The 16,889-nt window shown below is 38.2% G+C and overlaps 1 protein-coding gene across 1 annotated transcript in view; it reads left to right on the top strand.

Moving 5' to 3' along the window:
• ASCC3 (activating signal cointegrator 1 complex subunit 3) overlaps nt 1–16,889 on the top strand; it is a 514,213-nt gene that overhangs the window by 33,583 nt on the left and 463,741 nt on the right. The window contains exon 4 of the mRNA XM_048844924.2: nt 2,116–2,699. Within this exon, the coding sequence (XP_048700881.1) occupies nt 2,116–2,699 (584 nt within the window). The remainder of the gene's footprint in view (nt 1–2,115; nt 2,700–16,889) is intronic.

Below are 16,889 nucleotides of genomic sequence, written 5' to 3'. Positions count from 1 at the left end.
AATAACTTTTTAAATTACTTTGAAGTTACTTTGAACATTAGTAATCTTGCTTGTTTTGAATATTCATTACTCAGTTGTGGCCTGATGTTTCCAAAGGCGCCGAGTACCATTGACTTCAAGGTTTCTTAGCATCTTCTAAAACTACTCCGTTAAATCCTTGTGCAGAAAATCAATTTATTTGTAATTACTTTCTTCTTATATATGATGAAGAATATTTTAAATCCTGGCTATTCAGCTCTATATACACTATAACAATTTCTTTGTGTGAACAGATGGTGACATCACAGAACTAGTTATTGAGTCGTCTTCATCATCCCAATTCTTGAGGTTTTTTGTCTTCATGTCCAGTGCTTTTCTGAGGAGGAAGTGAAGTTAAAAGTTGATATACTCAGATCTCAGAATTAATATGATTGAAACCTGTTGGAGTTCCTAAGGATATTTTCTCAATATTTTGGTGCTGACTAGATTAACTCAGGTTTCATTGCTTAGAGAGCAAAGAGAGATCTAGTTTATTCTATCCTAGGTATAGAAACAAGTTCAGGCTGGCCTGCTACTGTGCTTTAAACTCAACACCAATGTCTTCAGTCAGGCACAGGTGCTATCACTTACAGTTAGCCAATCATCAGCATTCAGAGTTGTCTTAGAAATATTTAATCAGAACTAACTCGCACTGTGACTGACAGCATTATTTGTTCTACTGGGGTACAAAGAAGTAATTGCTCTCTAGCCTATGAACGAAAAACCTGAAACTTTTCAAAGATGTAGAGCAGCATCATATTCTTGGTGACTTTAAGGAATATGATTTGTACTTAAGCATGAATATTTGAGGAGGTGTTTGTGGATGGATTTTTTTTGTCATTGGATTCCTGGGATATCTGTGTCTAGTAATGAAACACTTTAAAAAGGATTAAAAGTAACCAGGGAGCAGCTACATTAGAAACTATGTAATTAAATTCATTGTTTGCCCTTTTGCTTCCCAAAGTGCCTGATATATTAAAGCTAATTTAGTACAAAAGATTTTTTGGGTTTCTTTGTTTTTTGTTTTTATCCCAGAACAGCAGTAAGCAAATAAACAAAACTTAGGGGTATACAGTGTCTGTCAAAATTACATATTTCATAATTTCGCTATAAATGAGTATATTTACGTATTACTTGTAAAAAGAGACAAATCAAGAACAAGGCAAATGAAATAATCATCATCAGAACCAGCAACAACTAAGTTAAAGGTTCTCTTGGCATTTGGTTCCCAAGAAGCTCTTCTTGACTCTGATTTATAAATATAGATGGTAAAATTAATATTCTTTATGCTTTTGTTGATTTGAGCACACTGTAAATTTCTGTTTCTGTCCATAGAAAAAATCTGTATCCAGCATTAACTGATACAGATAAACATGATGTTGCATTAGTTCTAAAACTAGAATGTATGTATTGTACAGTATGCAGTAAATTCCCAATGGCTGAATCGAGCTAGGGTAGCAGAGAAGAGCTTTGTCTTTGTCTTGTGTTCTAAAGTAAATTAGAACATTCAGTCAGGTTACTTGATTTACATTCTCAACACTTCTCCAATTTTTAAAAAAATGTTGGTTTGTACAAAGAATATTGATGGTGTGAAAATAGGTTTATTTTTTTTAAGTTCATATAGGACAGTGGTTCTCAAACTAGGGCCGCCGCTTGTTCAGGGAAAGCCCCTGATGAGCCGGGCCGGTTAGTTTACCTGCCGCGTCCTCAGGTTCGGCCGATAGCAGCTCCCACTGGCCACTGTTCGCCGTTGCAGGCCAATGAGGGCTTTCCCTGAACAAGCAGCGGCCCTAGTTCGAGAACCACTGATACAGGGTATCAAAATGATAGACATAGAAATCCTTAATAAATAAAAGTACAACTAAAAAGAGTAAAATCTAGATGCTTTATTATTACAACACCTTTTCTAACTGTAAAACCCTGCAACAACTTACTCTTATTGTTTTATTCTTAGATTAAAGATTCATGTCACTCTAATTGCTCATATGGCACTATTTGGAGCAACAAATTGAATACATTTATGTGATAGGCAGTAAAAGAGAATTATTGTAGTTGTTAGAATTTAGGTAGTGAAGTTTCTTTTGTTTTTGTGCACAGTAGGAACTGAAAATGGACAAGAGGCAATTGAAAGTGGAGCTGTTTTTCTCTTTAAGACGTTTCACATGAAGGAATGCGTTGGTCATGAAGAAACAAAAGCAATCAGGCAGACGTTTGGGCCCTTTCCATCGTCGTCTGCTACTGCCGCCTGTAGTGCCACGTGCCGGATTGCTTCTTACTTCACTGAAGAACAGCTTACTGCACTTATACAGATTGCTGAAGAGCAAAATGGTGATAACAGAGTATTCTTTGGTAAAAATATAGTATTTTCATTTGACATGCATGACCTGGATCACTCTGAAGAACTGCCAATAAATGGTGAGGCTGCTGAACAGAAAACTATAAGCTTAGATTACAACAAATTTCTGAATAACCATTTGGAACACTTCCAGAATTGCTATGGCGATAACTCTGATCACAAGTCCTTGGGAAAAGTGGATGATTCTTTTCTGTGGTATGAGGTTGGGAAGTTTCTAAATGAATCACTAAAAGGAACCCCTGGAGAACCAACAACAGATGATCTCTGCTGCACTTTATATGAGATGCTTGCGTCTAGTAAAAGTGGTGACGAACTTCAGAATGAGGTACAGTAGTTATATTCGTAATACTGTAGTAGAATTTATTTAAAGTGACACAGATATCAAACTTTCCTTTTTTACTCATTATTTCAAGTTTTCCACATACAAAAAAAAAAGATGTCCACTTGGCATTAACAGGCTAGAGACGACAAGTTTCTTCTTGAAGGTAAAAGGCAGTGACTATTCTGGTAGCTTTCGAGACTTGGCATATTGCTAAAGCTATAGTCACAGCTGTCAAGGGGCAATAGCTGAGTTGAGTGATATCAATGTTTTTGTCTTTGTGTTAATAAAAATGAAATCACAATATCTTAAATCACTATACATGAGTCTGTATAATGGTTTAAGATATTGCAGTGCACCGGAGCAGAAAGAAATCATTGTATAAATGTATTTTCTGTTTATATAGGGAGACAGTTTTCTTTTGGTCACTGTTGTATTGACTTCGATGGAATATATGGGCAGATGGCATTAACATAACACAATGTCCAATGTTAAACTGTATTCAGGTCTGTGATTTGGTGTACAGAGACCTCAGACTGCTTAGTACTATGGCAAACACATCACTGAACATCCTTTTTAACTTTTATTAAAGATGAAAAAAAAGGGAAAAACTTAACACTTTTATTTTAAACATTTGAAATGTTTTATTTAATTCTTATAACATCTCTTGTTCCTTTCCCTTTAGCTGGAGAAAATGTTTAGAAGGAAAACCCCCTTGCCCAGTCTCTTAAATGGTACCAAATATGGCAATAACTGTCATTTTTTGGGGAAAAAAGAACCGAGTTAAGAACGGGCTGGAGCTGTACTTGTAGCTGTTGTTAAAGTCGGATCCCATGTGGTGGCTGAGATTTTAGCTGGAGCTGGTAGCAATGTTACCTGGGCCCCCCTTTTTGGCCCAGTCTGGTCAGGACATCTCAGGATTAGGTGATGTAGGCCTGGGGTCCCAAGAGACAGTGGGGGTGTAATGGTGAAGCTTTCTTCACTAGCCTATGTCTGTTTGTTTTTTATTTTTCCCCAACAGTCTTTTTCTTTAAGGACCTAAAAGAGGAGTGATGGGTGGAACAGCCCATTTTGTCATGTCCAGCAATTGGACCTAATATTCAACAAACCAATTTTGGTTCATTAATTTTTGGACCCACATTTTTTGTTTACAAAACATGATTTTAACTTTGGGTTATATTAACAGGCTTTTTTTTGTTTGGATTAATGTAGAGTTTTTGTCTGGCTTTTTTGCACCTATTCCCTTTACATTTGTTATAGGTTATTGTGACATTTTGTGCACTTGCACTTACTTTTTACAGTTGAACTTACAATTAGGGTAAATCTGTAGGCCCTGTTATATCACCCTGTTTTTTTTATGGCGGATGCCGTACTGTTCCCCATGGCTGACGTGTCTACTTACACAGTCTTGTTAGGAAGCAACTGTTTGAGATGAGAGGTCGAATTTTTATTATCTTTAAAGATCTTGTTTAACTTCCAAATGTTCATTAATTTTAAAGTGCAGTTATACTTTCTAGCTACACTTTAAAAAAATCATTTGGTACTTTTAAATGTGGAAAAAATTACCTTTTAATTATTTTTCTGCATTAGTGGTCACACTTCCTGTTGCAGACCCTCTTTTTGCTGCTGATGCAGGAGAGAGATCTGCTTTGAGGTGGAAGTAGGGGCAGGTAGCTCTGCAGAAAGGCCCATTATAAATCTGCTACCTATTTCCGCCTTTAGAAAGTGGTCCAGGAACTGGTGGAAGCTAGTAGGATGAAGGAGTGACTCTTTCAGAAGAAGGACAGGGGACCAGGGGCGGCCCTAGACTAGCTACCAGCAACTGGCGCCCTAGGCGAACCTTGCAATTGGCGGCCCCACCCCCAAACCTCAAGGGCAGATCTAGGCTGACACGAAATTTTCAGAATAGATTTGTACACGAGAGCTAGATGATGTATCAGTCAGATTTCAAATAAAAATGCATTAAAAATGTTTAATTTTTTTATTACAAATCCTAAATCATCCATTACACTAGCCTGCTTTAACTGCCATTACCACCACATCCAATATAGAAAGAAATAAGAAAACTCTTCAGTGAACTTTAACCTGTATTTACAAAACATTCAGAATAAAAAACATTTTGTGCTCTTAAAACATGACTTTTCTTGCTTAAAGTTTTGAAAATTCAGTCACTAGTTCTTTTAGATCCAGTTTTCCAGCTATTTCATGGTCTGTTGACATTGTGGCAAGTCCAACAAGTCTCTCTTGCACCATTGTTGAACGCAGATATTTTTTATCAATTTTAACTTTAAGAGGCTACGTTTCCCACTAGCTATGGAAACTGGCAAAGTTAAAAGAATGTGTAGAGCTATAAAAATATTTGGAAAACTGTCAGTTCATTTTCACGAACAAACTTGAGTACTTCTTCAGGAGTGGAATGTTTCTTAAGTCGTCTTGAAAAAACCTGAAGCTCGCTACACAAATCTGTAGCATCAATGTCTTTTGAATTTTCATGAGTCAATGCCGACTCCAGTTTTATACAAAATTCTCTTATCTGTTTTGCTGTTTTCTTTTGCAAGCTGTGGATATTATATAGAAAGCCAAATACTGACTCTAGCTGCTGCATTTGTTGAATATTTTCATCAACCGAGTGAATAGCAGTATCAACGACTGCAAAGTAGAAATTCACTTTGAACCTTTGTTTTGGGTTCTGAATGGGTGTGTCTGTCCTTCATATGAAAAGTGATGATTCTTTTGCTGAATGCGAACTGGCCCTGGTTCAAATTCTGTTGGAAAGCCTATTTCTTCAGCAAGCCTGAGAAAATCTACCAGTGTTCTTTCGAACCCTTCATCACTTCTGAATTCCTCCAGAATATTTTTAGTTTGCTGTGTTTTTTGAATAGCAGAATATATGTTCAAGTTCTTTTCCTGAAGCTGCTTACTGGTGAGGTTAACCTTGAAAGGGATATTCTACCACAAAATGAGTGAAGTCACAAATTTAAACTTGGAAAGGCCATTTGCAGGAGCTTCTGCATCTGAACGCGCCATATTGCCAGATGATCCAGTAAAGGTAGTATCATCAGAAATTTCAATTCAGGCATCATAAATATTTCCAAATTCATAGCGAAGAGGCTTCAAAGCATCAGTGCGATTCTCCCATCTTGTCTAAGTGGTTTCACAGAGAATTCACGTGGCAAGTCAGAATCTCCCAATGGCGTGTTGAGCCTGAGAAAAACATGTTGCACCAGGTCAAAGAAACTGCTTGCCTCCAAACAGCATCTAGCAGCATCATTGACAACCAAATTCAGAGAATGCGCACTACAAGGAACGAAAAAGGCCCTAGGGTTGATTTCCATTATTCTCCTTTGCACACCATTGTCTTTGCTCTTCGTATTACTCTCATTATCATAGCCTTGACCACTTAAGTTTTCAACAGATAATGATGTTGTTTCAAGCTCTTGTAGAATAGTTTGTCATAAATGCTCCAGTCTCCTTCAGCAGTATGAAACCCCAAAAATGTTCCTTTATGAGCACTTCAACATTATCTTCATACTGCAGACTTTTCCATATCCACAAAATGAATGATCGTCATTTGTTCAACATGACTCACGTCTGGTGTACGGTCCAGTATTATTGAGCAGAGAATTTTCTTTTCTTTCTATCCTTAGGGAAGGGAAATTCATGAACTTATTCGGGTCCATGTTCCACGAGAATTTGCCGCACACTGTCATCACATCTGGGCCATAAAGCTGGGTCCCCATACTGTAACTTGTTTGTAACTTCCTCATCCTTTCTTCCTTCTACTTCATTTACTTCAATTTCTTCACGTGTCTCTGAAGGTGAATAAATTTTCTCCACTTCCATATCAGTCTGATTCTGTGAGCTGCCTTCATCTAGAAGGAAGTTTCCATCATCTTGAGTTTCCAAACTGCTTTTCTGTGGATGTGAGCTACCCTCATCTCCAAGTAATATACCTTCGTCTTGATGTTCCAAACTGCTTCCATGTGGATGTAAGCTAACCTCCTCTCCAAGTAAAATTCCTTCATCTGAATGCTGTGAACTGCTTCCATCTTTATTTGGATTAAAGAGGAGATATTTCAGGATGGATCCCTGCTGTTTTGCTTGGTCCTTTTCCTTTTCAGCCTTTCATTTACGATACTCAGCTGCTGATCAACAGCAGACTTCTTTCATAGAATCATAGAATATCAGGGTTGGAAGGGACCTCAGAAGGTCATCTGCTCAAAGCAGGACCAATCCCCCAATTTTTGCCCTAGATCCCTAAATGTCCCCCTCAAGGATTGAAATCACAACTCTTGCTTTAGCAGGCCAATGCTCAAACCGCTGAGCTATCCCTCCCCCCCAATTAATACTCTTTGAATGTGAGTAGTGGCTACTAACCTGGAAGAGGAAGGAGTGGGACGGGGACTAATAATGCGTCAGAAGAAAGATGAGTAGAGATGGAGAGTGGAAATGTGTCCTGTAATAGGACAGCGTTGGGTTGAGGAGACCTGGACCTGAGAAGGAGTCTGCTGAGCAAGAGAGAGCAGACACTTCAACTGGTGAAGGTGGCTTACCCATCAGAGAACACTGGTGTGGAGTACGGAGTGAATTTTGAAAGGAAAACTACCACCTCTTTTTTCCCTTTTCCAGCATAATTCTTCAGTACTTCGTTCAACTGAACCTTTTAACTTTCTTTTAGAAAATCGACATTTCAAACTACTTAAAGATCCCTCTGTAGCTTTTCTGAAAGGGAGCAGAAACACTGAAGTGGTGCCACAGAGTGTTACCTAATTTATCCATGTTTAATGCTTAAGATATTTAAGTAACGGGTTTAAAAATTCCCTTAAAACTAGCTACAGTGAAAGGGGATTGAGAAGAATAACGACCTTCCATAATAAGTCTTAATGATAATAAAGTCTTGTAAATCAAGTATACAAACCAAAAGCATGCTGCTGATCTGTATGAAAATGCCATCCTCTAACTTGTTTTGCAGGGGAAAATGTTAAATTTCTTTTTCAGGAAATGTTCTTTGTCATTGTGGTTAAACTTGAATTTTGATTAGATAAGAAAAAAGACTGCTCCCTCCTCCCCCGCCTCCCCGCTTCCTTCATGAAGGTTGTTGAGCAGGGAAGAGTATCTTTCTTTAGAGTAGCATTTTGGGACTGTCGTCAGGGGGAAAAAATGTGGCATTTCCTTTCATGGATTGCAAGCAATAATCTCAAGGAAGCTTTTAAAATGTTTAATCACCTATCTTAATATATTTCTTAACTATTTTTAACTTCTCTCCTTGTTCTGTTCATTTCCTCCCCATTCACTCCCAAAAAACCCTTCCTTGCTTAATACAAATACTGGGTGGTTGGCATGTCACCTTTCATCACAACAGTCCCATTAATTCATTGCCCATTTTGTTGTGTTTATGTGGGGCCATTGAGACAGTTTGTAATTCAGCAGATTTTGCGAAAAGCTGGCTTACTTTGTTATATCCTCCATTAGGGCAATAATGCTTTGAAATTTATTGCTAGTTTTGGGTTGTGCTTTCATGCAGTTTTTTCATTGTAGTTGGTTGTGTTTTGATGTTTGTTTGCTACTGGCATAATCTAGTGTCTTCATGCAAATGAATCTCTGTAACTTAAAATAGTCCTTTTCTAGAACAGAGTGTGCAATAGACTTGTAACTAGCATAATTGAGATGGTGTGACAAGTGGCTGTTTCCATGTGCATGCTCTGAGGATCTTGCATTGAGGTGGGTTGATACTTGTCTGCTGAAGTCGCTGTGCTTTGTAAAATTCTCTCATCATTTATACACTGGGAAATAAGGAGTATTTGTATGAATAGTCTGGAATCCCCCACCTAAGAACAGGTTAGACAAACATCTGTCAGGGATGGTCTAAGTATACTTAATCCTGCCTCAGCGCACGGGGCTGGACAAGGTGGCCTTCTGAGGTCCCTTCCAGCCCTACGTTTCTATAATTCTGTGAAATAAAATTGTGCTATTTTCTGGCTAGATTCTAATATGTCCTGTTTTCAGTGTAGTCCCTTAACAGTCGCTTACAAATATATCAAATGAAAGGCATGTTTACATATCAGTTTCAACCCATAACAAGGTTTCTCTCAGCTCATAACTGTAAGAAATCTGCTTTCATTAGGTATTGCCTCACTCTTACTCTTCGAATACATGCAGCAGTTATTTTCCACTATGAACAAATGTAGTCAAATTAGATTATATACATTACATTGCAGATAAATGATTTTAATATATTTCAGATTGTTGATAAGTTTGATAATGACATAACTGGTAGTGACATGTAAGAAGCCAATTACCTGTATATGCGAATAGAGAGCCATTGTTATTGACATGGTACATTTGGAGTTTAGCCATGATAGCTGTGTAAATGATTTTTCTCAAGATTTAGTGTATGGTATTTTATTCCTAATATCCCATTCACACACACAGCAGCCACCATAATGGCTCTTTCAAAACAATTAATTAAATAATAGGAGTGTTTTAACAAACATAACTTTCTTAGGATAACTGGAGAATGCTTTGCTCCAGTTAGATTTTAAAACAGAAATCTTGCAAAATTACTGCATCCGCTCGTGACTTACTGAATGTTATTCCCTCAGAGATTCTTTCTCCAATTAATACTTAGAAGTTATAAGTAAAATACTGATGCTTTTGAGATTTGATTTTTTTTTTTTTGTAAATAGTCACTTCTATTGTAACACCATTAACTCGGGGACCATTACAAAATAATCTTAAAATAAAAAGACAACCATTATACTTCCTGCAATTGGTTACATGTTACAGGTACAGAGAGAAATTAAAGTGGACCCTGAAATTCAGGAGAAAAATGTGAAGAAGCAGCTTATATGAAAGTTCATTGTAAACGTTTATTGAATTCTGTTTTCCATGTTATAGCATGAAAAGAAACGTCTGAACAACTAAAACTAAGAAGCTGGAGTGTCATTCAGTATGACAGTAGACTATTCAGCATGTCACATGTATATCTAGACAAAATGTTAAACGTTATATAAAATATGAGTAGAAGGGAATTCAATGATTATGTGAAAATATCTATAATACAAAAGTATATTATCACCACTTATTCACAATTTGTGATGTTCGTTTGTATCTAGATGAACACATGAAATTCTTACACTTTTGCCAGTCTACTAATTTTTGATTTTATGTGTATGTATAAAAATAGGTAGATACATATTTACAAGCACATAGACTTAGAATCCAAAAACTATATATATCTAATTTGCAACAGGCATATCTGTCATGAATAGACTGATTGGGCAAGTTTTTCAGTGTTATACAATGGAAAAGATAAATACGAAAAAAATGAAATGTCAGAAGAATGAAAGACTTATAAGAGAAACTTATCCTGATGTTACATATCATTAATCAGTAGATAAACAATCCCAAGGTACCTTGGTGTATTGCCTTTGAAGTTTATGGTTTTCTAACAAGATCAAAAGAAGGTTAGAGGATATACACAAGACGTGTTTTTGTTCTGTTTTTTAAAAATAACTTTTCAAGATTGCACTACTTTGTTTGCCACAGAAGACTGAGGACTGATTTATGAGGACTGATTTATGAGCTATTTGCTGTTAGCTAATGCTTTTTAAAGTAACTTGTGTTTTTTTCCTTTCCCTTTAACACTAATATTAAGTGTATTTTCTCAGAGTCCAGAAAACTTCCATGGAGCAAGTTTACCTGGGTCTGGTGTAGGGGGAAATGTGAGCTCCTCTTTGTTTTACTACTTCCCCCCACCTGAGCTCCACCCCAGCCTACATTACCTTTACATTACATTTGCGAATGGTACTAAACTGGGAGGAGTGGTAGATACGCTGGAGGGGAGGGATAGGATACAGAGGGACCTAGACAAATTGGAGGATTGGGCCAAAAGAAATCTGATGAGGTTCAATAAGGATAAGTGCAGGGTCCTGCACTTAGGACGGAAGAACCCAATGCACAGCTACAGACTAGGGACCGAATGGCTAGGCAGCAGTTCTGTGGAAAAGGACCTAGAGGTGACAGTGGACGAGAAGCTGGATATGAGTCAGCAGTGTGCCCTTGTTGCCAAGAAGGCCAATGGCATTTTGGGATGTATAAGTAGGGGCATAGCGAGCAGATCGAGGGACGTGATCATCCCCCTCTATTCAACATTGGTGAGGCCTCATCTGGAGTACTGTGTCCAGTTTTGGGCCCCACACTACAAGAAGGATGTGGATAAATTGGAGAGTGTCCAGCGAAGAGCAACAAAAATGATTAGGGGTCTGGAACACATGACTTATGAGGAGAGGCTGAGGGAACTGGGATTGTTTAGTCTGCAGAAGAGAAGAATGAAAGGGGATTTGATAGCTGCTTTCAACTACCTGAGAGGTGGTTCCAGAGAGGATGGTTCTAGACTATTCTCAGTGGTAGAAGAGGACAGGACAAGGAGTAATGGTCTCAAGTTGCAGTGGGGGAGGTTTAGGTTGGATATTAGGAAAAACTTTTTCACTAGGAGTGTGGTGAAACACTGGAATGCGTTACCTAGGGAGGTGGTAGAATCTCCTTCCTTAGAAGTTTTTAAGGTCAGGCTTGACAAAGCCCTGGCTGGGATGATTTAATTGGGGATTGGCCCTGCTTTGAGCAGGGGGTTGGACTGGATGACCTCCTGAGGTCCCTTCCAACACTGATATTCTATGATTCTACCCTTGTTCCCCATTCTTCCACACATAGTGTGTTTTTTTTGGTCCCTGCCTGTCAACAAGGCTCTGGACAGTGTTTATTTAGAAAAACACAAACAAACAAAACTCAGTACTCTGATAAACAGACCCAGCAGTTACCCCAGTTCAAATGAAATGAACCACTGACAAAACATTTATAGCCAAAATTAATCAATATTCCCCATTCAATCCCCAATAAACTTCCACAAAACCTCTCCCCATCCCTAGGGAAGCCTTGTAGTATGTTCAAACTTGGACAACTGTGGCCCTGAGGAGGAACTGAATTTCAAAAGCCCATGGTCCTGATGAAGAATGGCCGCCTCCCTTTCTATCTCCCCCCCCCCATCTTATACTGACTGGAGCTTCAGGTAAGATGCTTCTGCTGACAGTTTACACTGAGGTATGTCACGGGGAGAGGCAGGTAGGTCCCAAGTCAGTTAGGGCTTTTGAGGTCAAAACTGCTGTCTCAAAATCAAAATGGAAACCGCCAGGCAGCCAGTGTCTGTTGTAGAGCAGGTTTAGAATGGACCTATCATTCATTAACTTCAACGTGAAGGTTAAGTATGCTCACAAAAAGAAACACAGCTTAAGAAGCAGGCTGCAGAATTCAGCACCAGCTGCATTTTCTGAATAGCTTTAAGTATTAATTATAGGAGCTACTGGTTGCAGCTTGGTAGTTAAAGTTGTATTCTCAAATAGGCATAAAAAGGGGTCTAAATTACCATTTTTCTCTTCCTGTAGTTGGTCTTCGTGTATGAAATTTCAAATAGTATTAGTTTTAACGTCCTTTGAATTTTCTGTGTAGCAACTGGCTTCCTGACAGCCCTCTTTCCACATAGCTTTCAGACACAACTCACATGTGGTTGAAAATCTGATTGAAGTCTGATTTTTTTTTTTTTTTAATTCCTAAAAAAAGCTTACGATTTTTAAGTCAGTTTGATTTTTGAATGCTTCAGTTTGGCAGTAGTGCTTCTGTTGGCTTCCTGTATTTCTCGTACCACAATCCCAATTTCTTTCTTTTCTTTGTATCCTAGCCCCTAAACTCTACAGAGGTAGGAGCAGAGGGAAACTGATGAGCAGAAACTCTAGACAAGTGGAATTCCAGGCTCCATTATTGAGCTGGGTCTGACAAACATCCTACGGTTAATCACAAGGGAAGCTCTGAGTCTGCTGTCAGCCATTCTGAGAATGGGGGAACAGAACGATGAAGTGAAGCAGAGATTGTGCGGCTTTGCATGTTGGTGCAATATCTCATGCTTTTAAATATTAAAAAAAAAAATTAAATCACCCTAGGAAACTAATATACAAAAGAATAACAAAACTTTGGGGTGAAGCACACAAGCCTGTTAAGAACCCAGTATACCTGACACACAAGCAAGAAAACAAAAAGTTAAGCTAACTAGCAGTACATCTCTCTCTCATTCGGCCCATGCCCCTTACCACTGGTTGGAGGATGCAAGAGATGACTGCGGAAGCATATTAGTGTTATAATCTAATGTATTGGTCCAAAGGTTCATCCAATGTCTGCTGATATAAGGAGGCTGGGGAAGAGGGAGCACATGGGGAGTGGGTCCCTGGCCCTGGGAGAGTGGAGGAGGAGACCAGGTGAGGATTGCAATGGCCCCTGATCAAAATGAATCCCTTTTTGCTCTGTTAGAGTATGTTTCTCATAACTAGGCTAGTTTCAGTGGGGCAGTGTAGCTCCTATTTAACATTTTGACAATGGAAAGCCATTATAAAGCTGGTCTAATCAGGCAGTTAAATTGGGTGTATGGAGTGCCCCAAAATAGCTGGAGCGTACCAGAGACTCCTGCCCCATGTGAGGTAGGATCTAATCCTATCTGAATAGTGTGTAGTTTAAAGGTAATTAAATATTACAGATCTTGGTGCAGGATGGCATTTTATCTAGTCAGGTAACATTTCTATTATATGGAAGCAGACATACCATAAGTGCCTGATTTAAATAGTAATGTAAAATGGACTAAGTATCATGATCTTTGAAAACTGCTGAGGATGTAATTGTTTTAATAGTCTAATTGCATGGCAGTATGTATCCTTGTATTTGGTTTCTGTGATATATTTGTGACTGTCAATACTTGTTTGCATTTGGTATTCGGCCACATGATTGGTGAATCCAAAGCAAATACTGTTTGTGATCAATTGCAAGCTTTTCCATGAGCAGAATTGTGGGTTGAGATATAAAGATTTATGGTTTGATTTCCCAGTTACAGCACTCCCCTTTTATGGCACTAACTCATTTAATTCGGTTATAGTAGAGCAGTGATTTTCAACCTTTTCTCATTTGCAGACCCCTAAAAAACTTCAAATGTATGTGCAGACCCCTTTGGAAATCTTAGACACAGTCTGCAGAGGGGTTCCCAGGGGTCCGTGGACCGCAGGTTGAAAACCATTGTTCTGTGGTAATGACAACCTTTCGCGGACCTCTTAAATGTAGTCTGCGGACCCCAGGTTGAAACTGGTGACTCCATCCATTGGGCTTTTTGACTTATTATATGGGTGCTTTGGATGTGCGTTGCTATTTAGTTTAAAGTTTGGAATATAAATGCTGAGTTATTTGTTTAAAAATATCAAAACAATTGAATGGACCTGCTAAGCACAAGAAACAAAAGGAGACTAGTGAGCAAATTGTGAAGTTTCCAAAAAATAATTTTTTTCTTAAGACTCTCACTACATCAGATACACCCACAATCTCTTCAGCAACCACTGACAAAATCTCAGAAAATTGGCAGTGTATGTTGAAAATGTTTCAATCCTGGTAGCCCGAAAATATTCAAGCAAGATAATGTTCAAAGAGCAGACTCTGTTCAGAATGGAAATATGAATACCTCTGCAAGAACCAGTAATACCTTACTGACTGATTCCAGTGACGTTCAAACTGAGTTGGTTAGAGACAATCCCAGTGAAAAGTAAAAATTTAATGTTGAAATTTTAAGTTCAGAACAGAAATATTTTATTGTAAAACACGGCCCTGGTCAAAGTGAGGGACTAGTCCCACAGTACTTGAAGACAAATCAATGCTCTTCGGCATCTTATTATGAAACAGTGTTGAAAGTCGGACTCAAATTTAAACTAACCTGATTGTGCTGTGGAGAAAAGTTACTGCCAACCCTTTTGGCTTTTTGGGGATTGGAAAAAAAATTCAGATGACATGGCATGTATAAGTGGAAAGAGAGACTGGCAGTATTTTTCTCAAAATATAGCAATACTCAAAACAGCTGATTCATTTTGGAGCTTGATTAATATGTGATCAGTGGCATTTGCATAGTATCATTAAAAATCTCAAATTGAAAATAAGGAAAAGAGTACAGTGACTACAGGCAGGTCCTCAATTGTGGTGTTAACAGCATATTCACTTGGGCTATATCTGATCTTGCATTTTGAGGTCATAGAGATTATTGGTGAAGGAAACAGTGGTAATTTTTTTTTTCTATTGAACTATTGGCCAAATATAATCCTATTCTTGAACTCATAGGGAAGCCAAAAGACTCGACAACCCGGTCCAGTAATTGAAAATGATGTCATACAGCTGCTTTCAGGACACATTACAGAAAGTATTGTTAATGACCTTAAGAACACACTTTGCTTTGTCATAATGGACATGATCCAGAACTTATCCAAAGTTGACCAGCTAAGTTTTTTGGTAGGTTACCATAGAAAAAGATGAAAAGGCATCCTTCCAAAAATAAATATTAATTAGTTTTTTAGGATTTCATGAAGTAAGTGATCAATCAGGTGCTAATCTTGAAAGCTATAAAAAGCATATCGAAGACAAAGATCTAGAACCATTGAAAGGATGAGGATAGTTGAAAGTAAATTTCCAGTTTATTGATTCTCCCTCCGACCCCCCTAGTTTTAAGTTATATACAAAATCAATCTAGGGAAGTGAGACAAGTTTGAGGAAGTTTAGATTAAAAAAATAACTTGAGAAAAGGTTCAGTAATCTTCACTTTCCTTCACTTAGTACAAGAAATTCTGCATAAAAACAAGTTTTGTTTTGTAGATACATCTGCTGCATTAAAATGACTACAAATTAAAGGATATTACCTCACCTGCCTTGTCTCTTAATATCTTGAGACCAACATCTCTACAACAACACTGCATACAAATTAAATGTCCCTCTGATTCACACAAAATCAAAATCAGCATATGTTCTTTAAGATCAGGAAACTTTTCAGGTTAGTAAGGTCACACAGTAAAGAAAATGTAGAGTTGGGTTTTAAATACACTGAAGTACCTAGATTTAACCTTACTTACAACACATCTAATTAATTATAGTATGCAGAAAATAAATAGTCCTCACATTTCAAGTCATCTTAATTAAGTTGTAAAGTGATCTTGGCTTCAGTTTTGTAAATTGGTCCACTAAAGTAAGTATGTGTAAATAATGGGCATTCGTTATTCAGAGAAGTCATTCATTTAGTTTGCTGCAATAAACAGGAATCTGGCGTGGACACATTTTTTAAGAGAAAATAAGTGCAGTCTTAATTTACATGGCCAAATTGTTAATGCTATTTAAGAATTTAATTTTATAAGTGTGAATATCAAAATTATTCTGTCTGCAAAATTAAGGCTAATGTGAGAAGTGCTGTCTGAGTGACACTGTAGTTTATGAAATTACAATAAAATACTATTCCATGAGAGATGGTTTTAGAATTTCTATTTGCAAGTCAATGGTTAAAACCAATTTTAATATTTCGAACACTCTGTACACTTTATGCGCATCTTGTCTGTTTCAAATAAAGCAGCACAAATGCAAATTTATTGCATAAAGCAGCATTTTTCCTTCAAAATATAATGGGAGAAAGTATATGTAGATTTTTACTAATTTCTTGTCATTACTGTAATCTGCAGACTCTCTTCTCACCCTAACATGTAGCTTTTCTGCCAATTAAACTATTTGATTCATGTAGTAGCCACAATATTACTGTGTGGTAGAGTGACCGCTCTTGAATGGTCTGTAATGACGTGGCACCATCTCCCATGAGCACCTGCTTCTGGCCAAGTGTGTCTACAGTCTTTTTAAACATACCTGGCCATGGTATCGAGCTGTACCTCCAGAGCTTTCTCCCTGGTGGCAGTGGTTTTTTCCCCTCTGCCCTTCTGGCCCGAGCTCTCCAGCTGCACCACTGAGTCGTTCAGATCCCCTTCTGGAGGGTTTATTGCTGTCCAATTGTAAGCCACTTCTCCAGTGGCCTATACGGGGGGTTGGGGAACCTGGGCCTGCCCACTACTCTGGGTCCCAACCCAGAGACCCTAAGAATAGCAGCCATGTGCTGCTGTATCCCTTTAATGAAACTGTCTTCAGTTCCCTGTGCTACTTCTCCATGGCCTTCACCGATGCTTCACCTTTAGCTCAGGGCTCTTCTATGGTTAGGCCCAGCAGCCAGTCAGGAGCTCTTTTTCACTCCCCATGTCCCTGCCCGCACTGAGCTGTCTGTGGTGCTGCAGGTTCCTTTGGCCAGCCAGGAGTACCACC

Source organism: Caretta caretta, chromosome 3 (genome assembly GCF_965140235.1).
Source record: "Caretta caretta isolate rCarCar2 chromosome 3, rCarCar1.hap1, whole genome shotgun sequence".
NCBI classification, from domain to species: Eukaryota; Metazoa; Chordata; order Testudines; family Cheloniidae; genus Caretta; species Caretta caretta.
The sequence above is the reverse complement of the archived record's forward strand: the minus strand, read 5'-3'. Positions and strand labels throughout refer to the sequence as shown.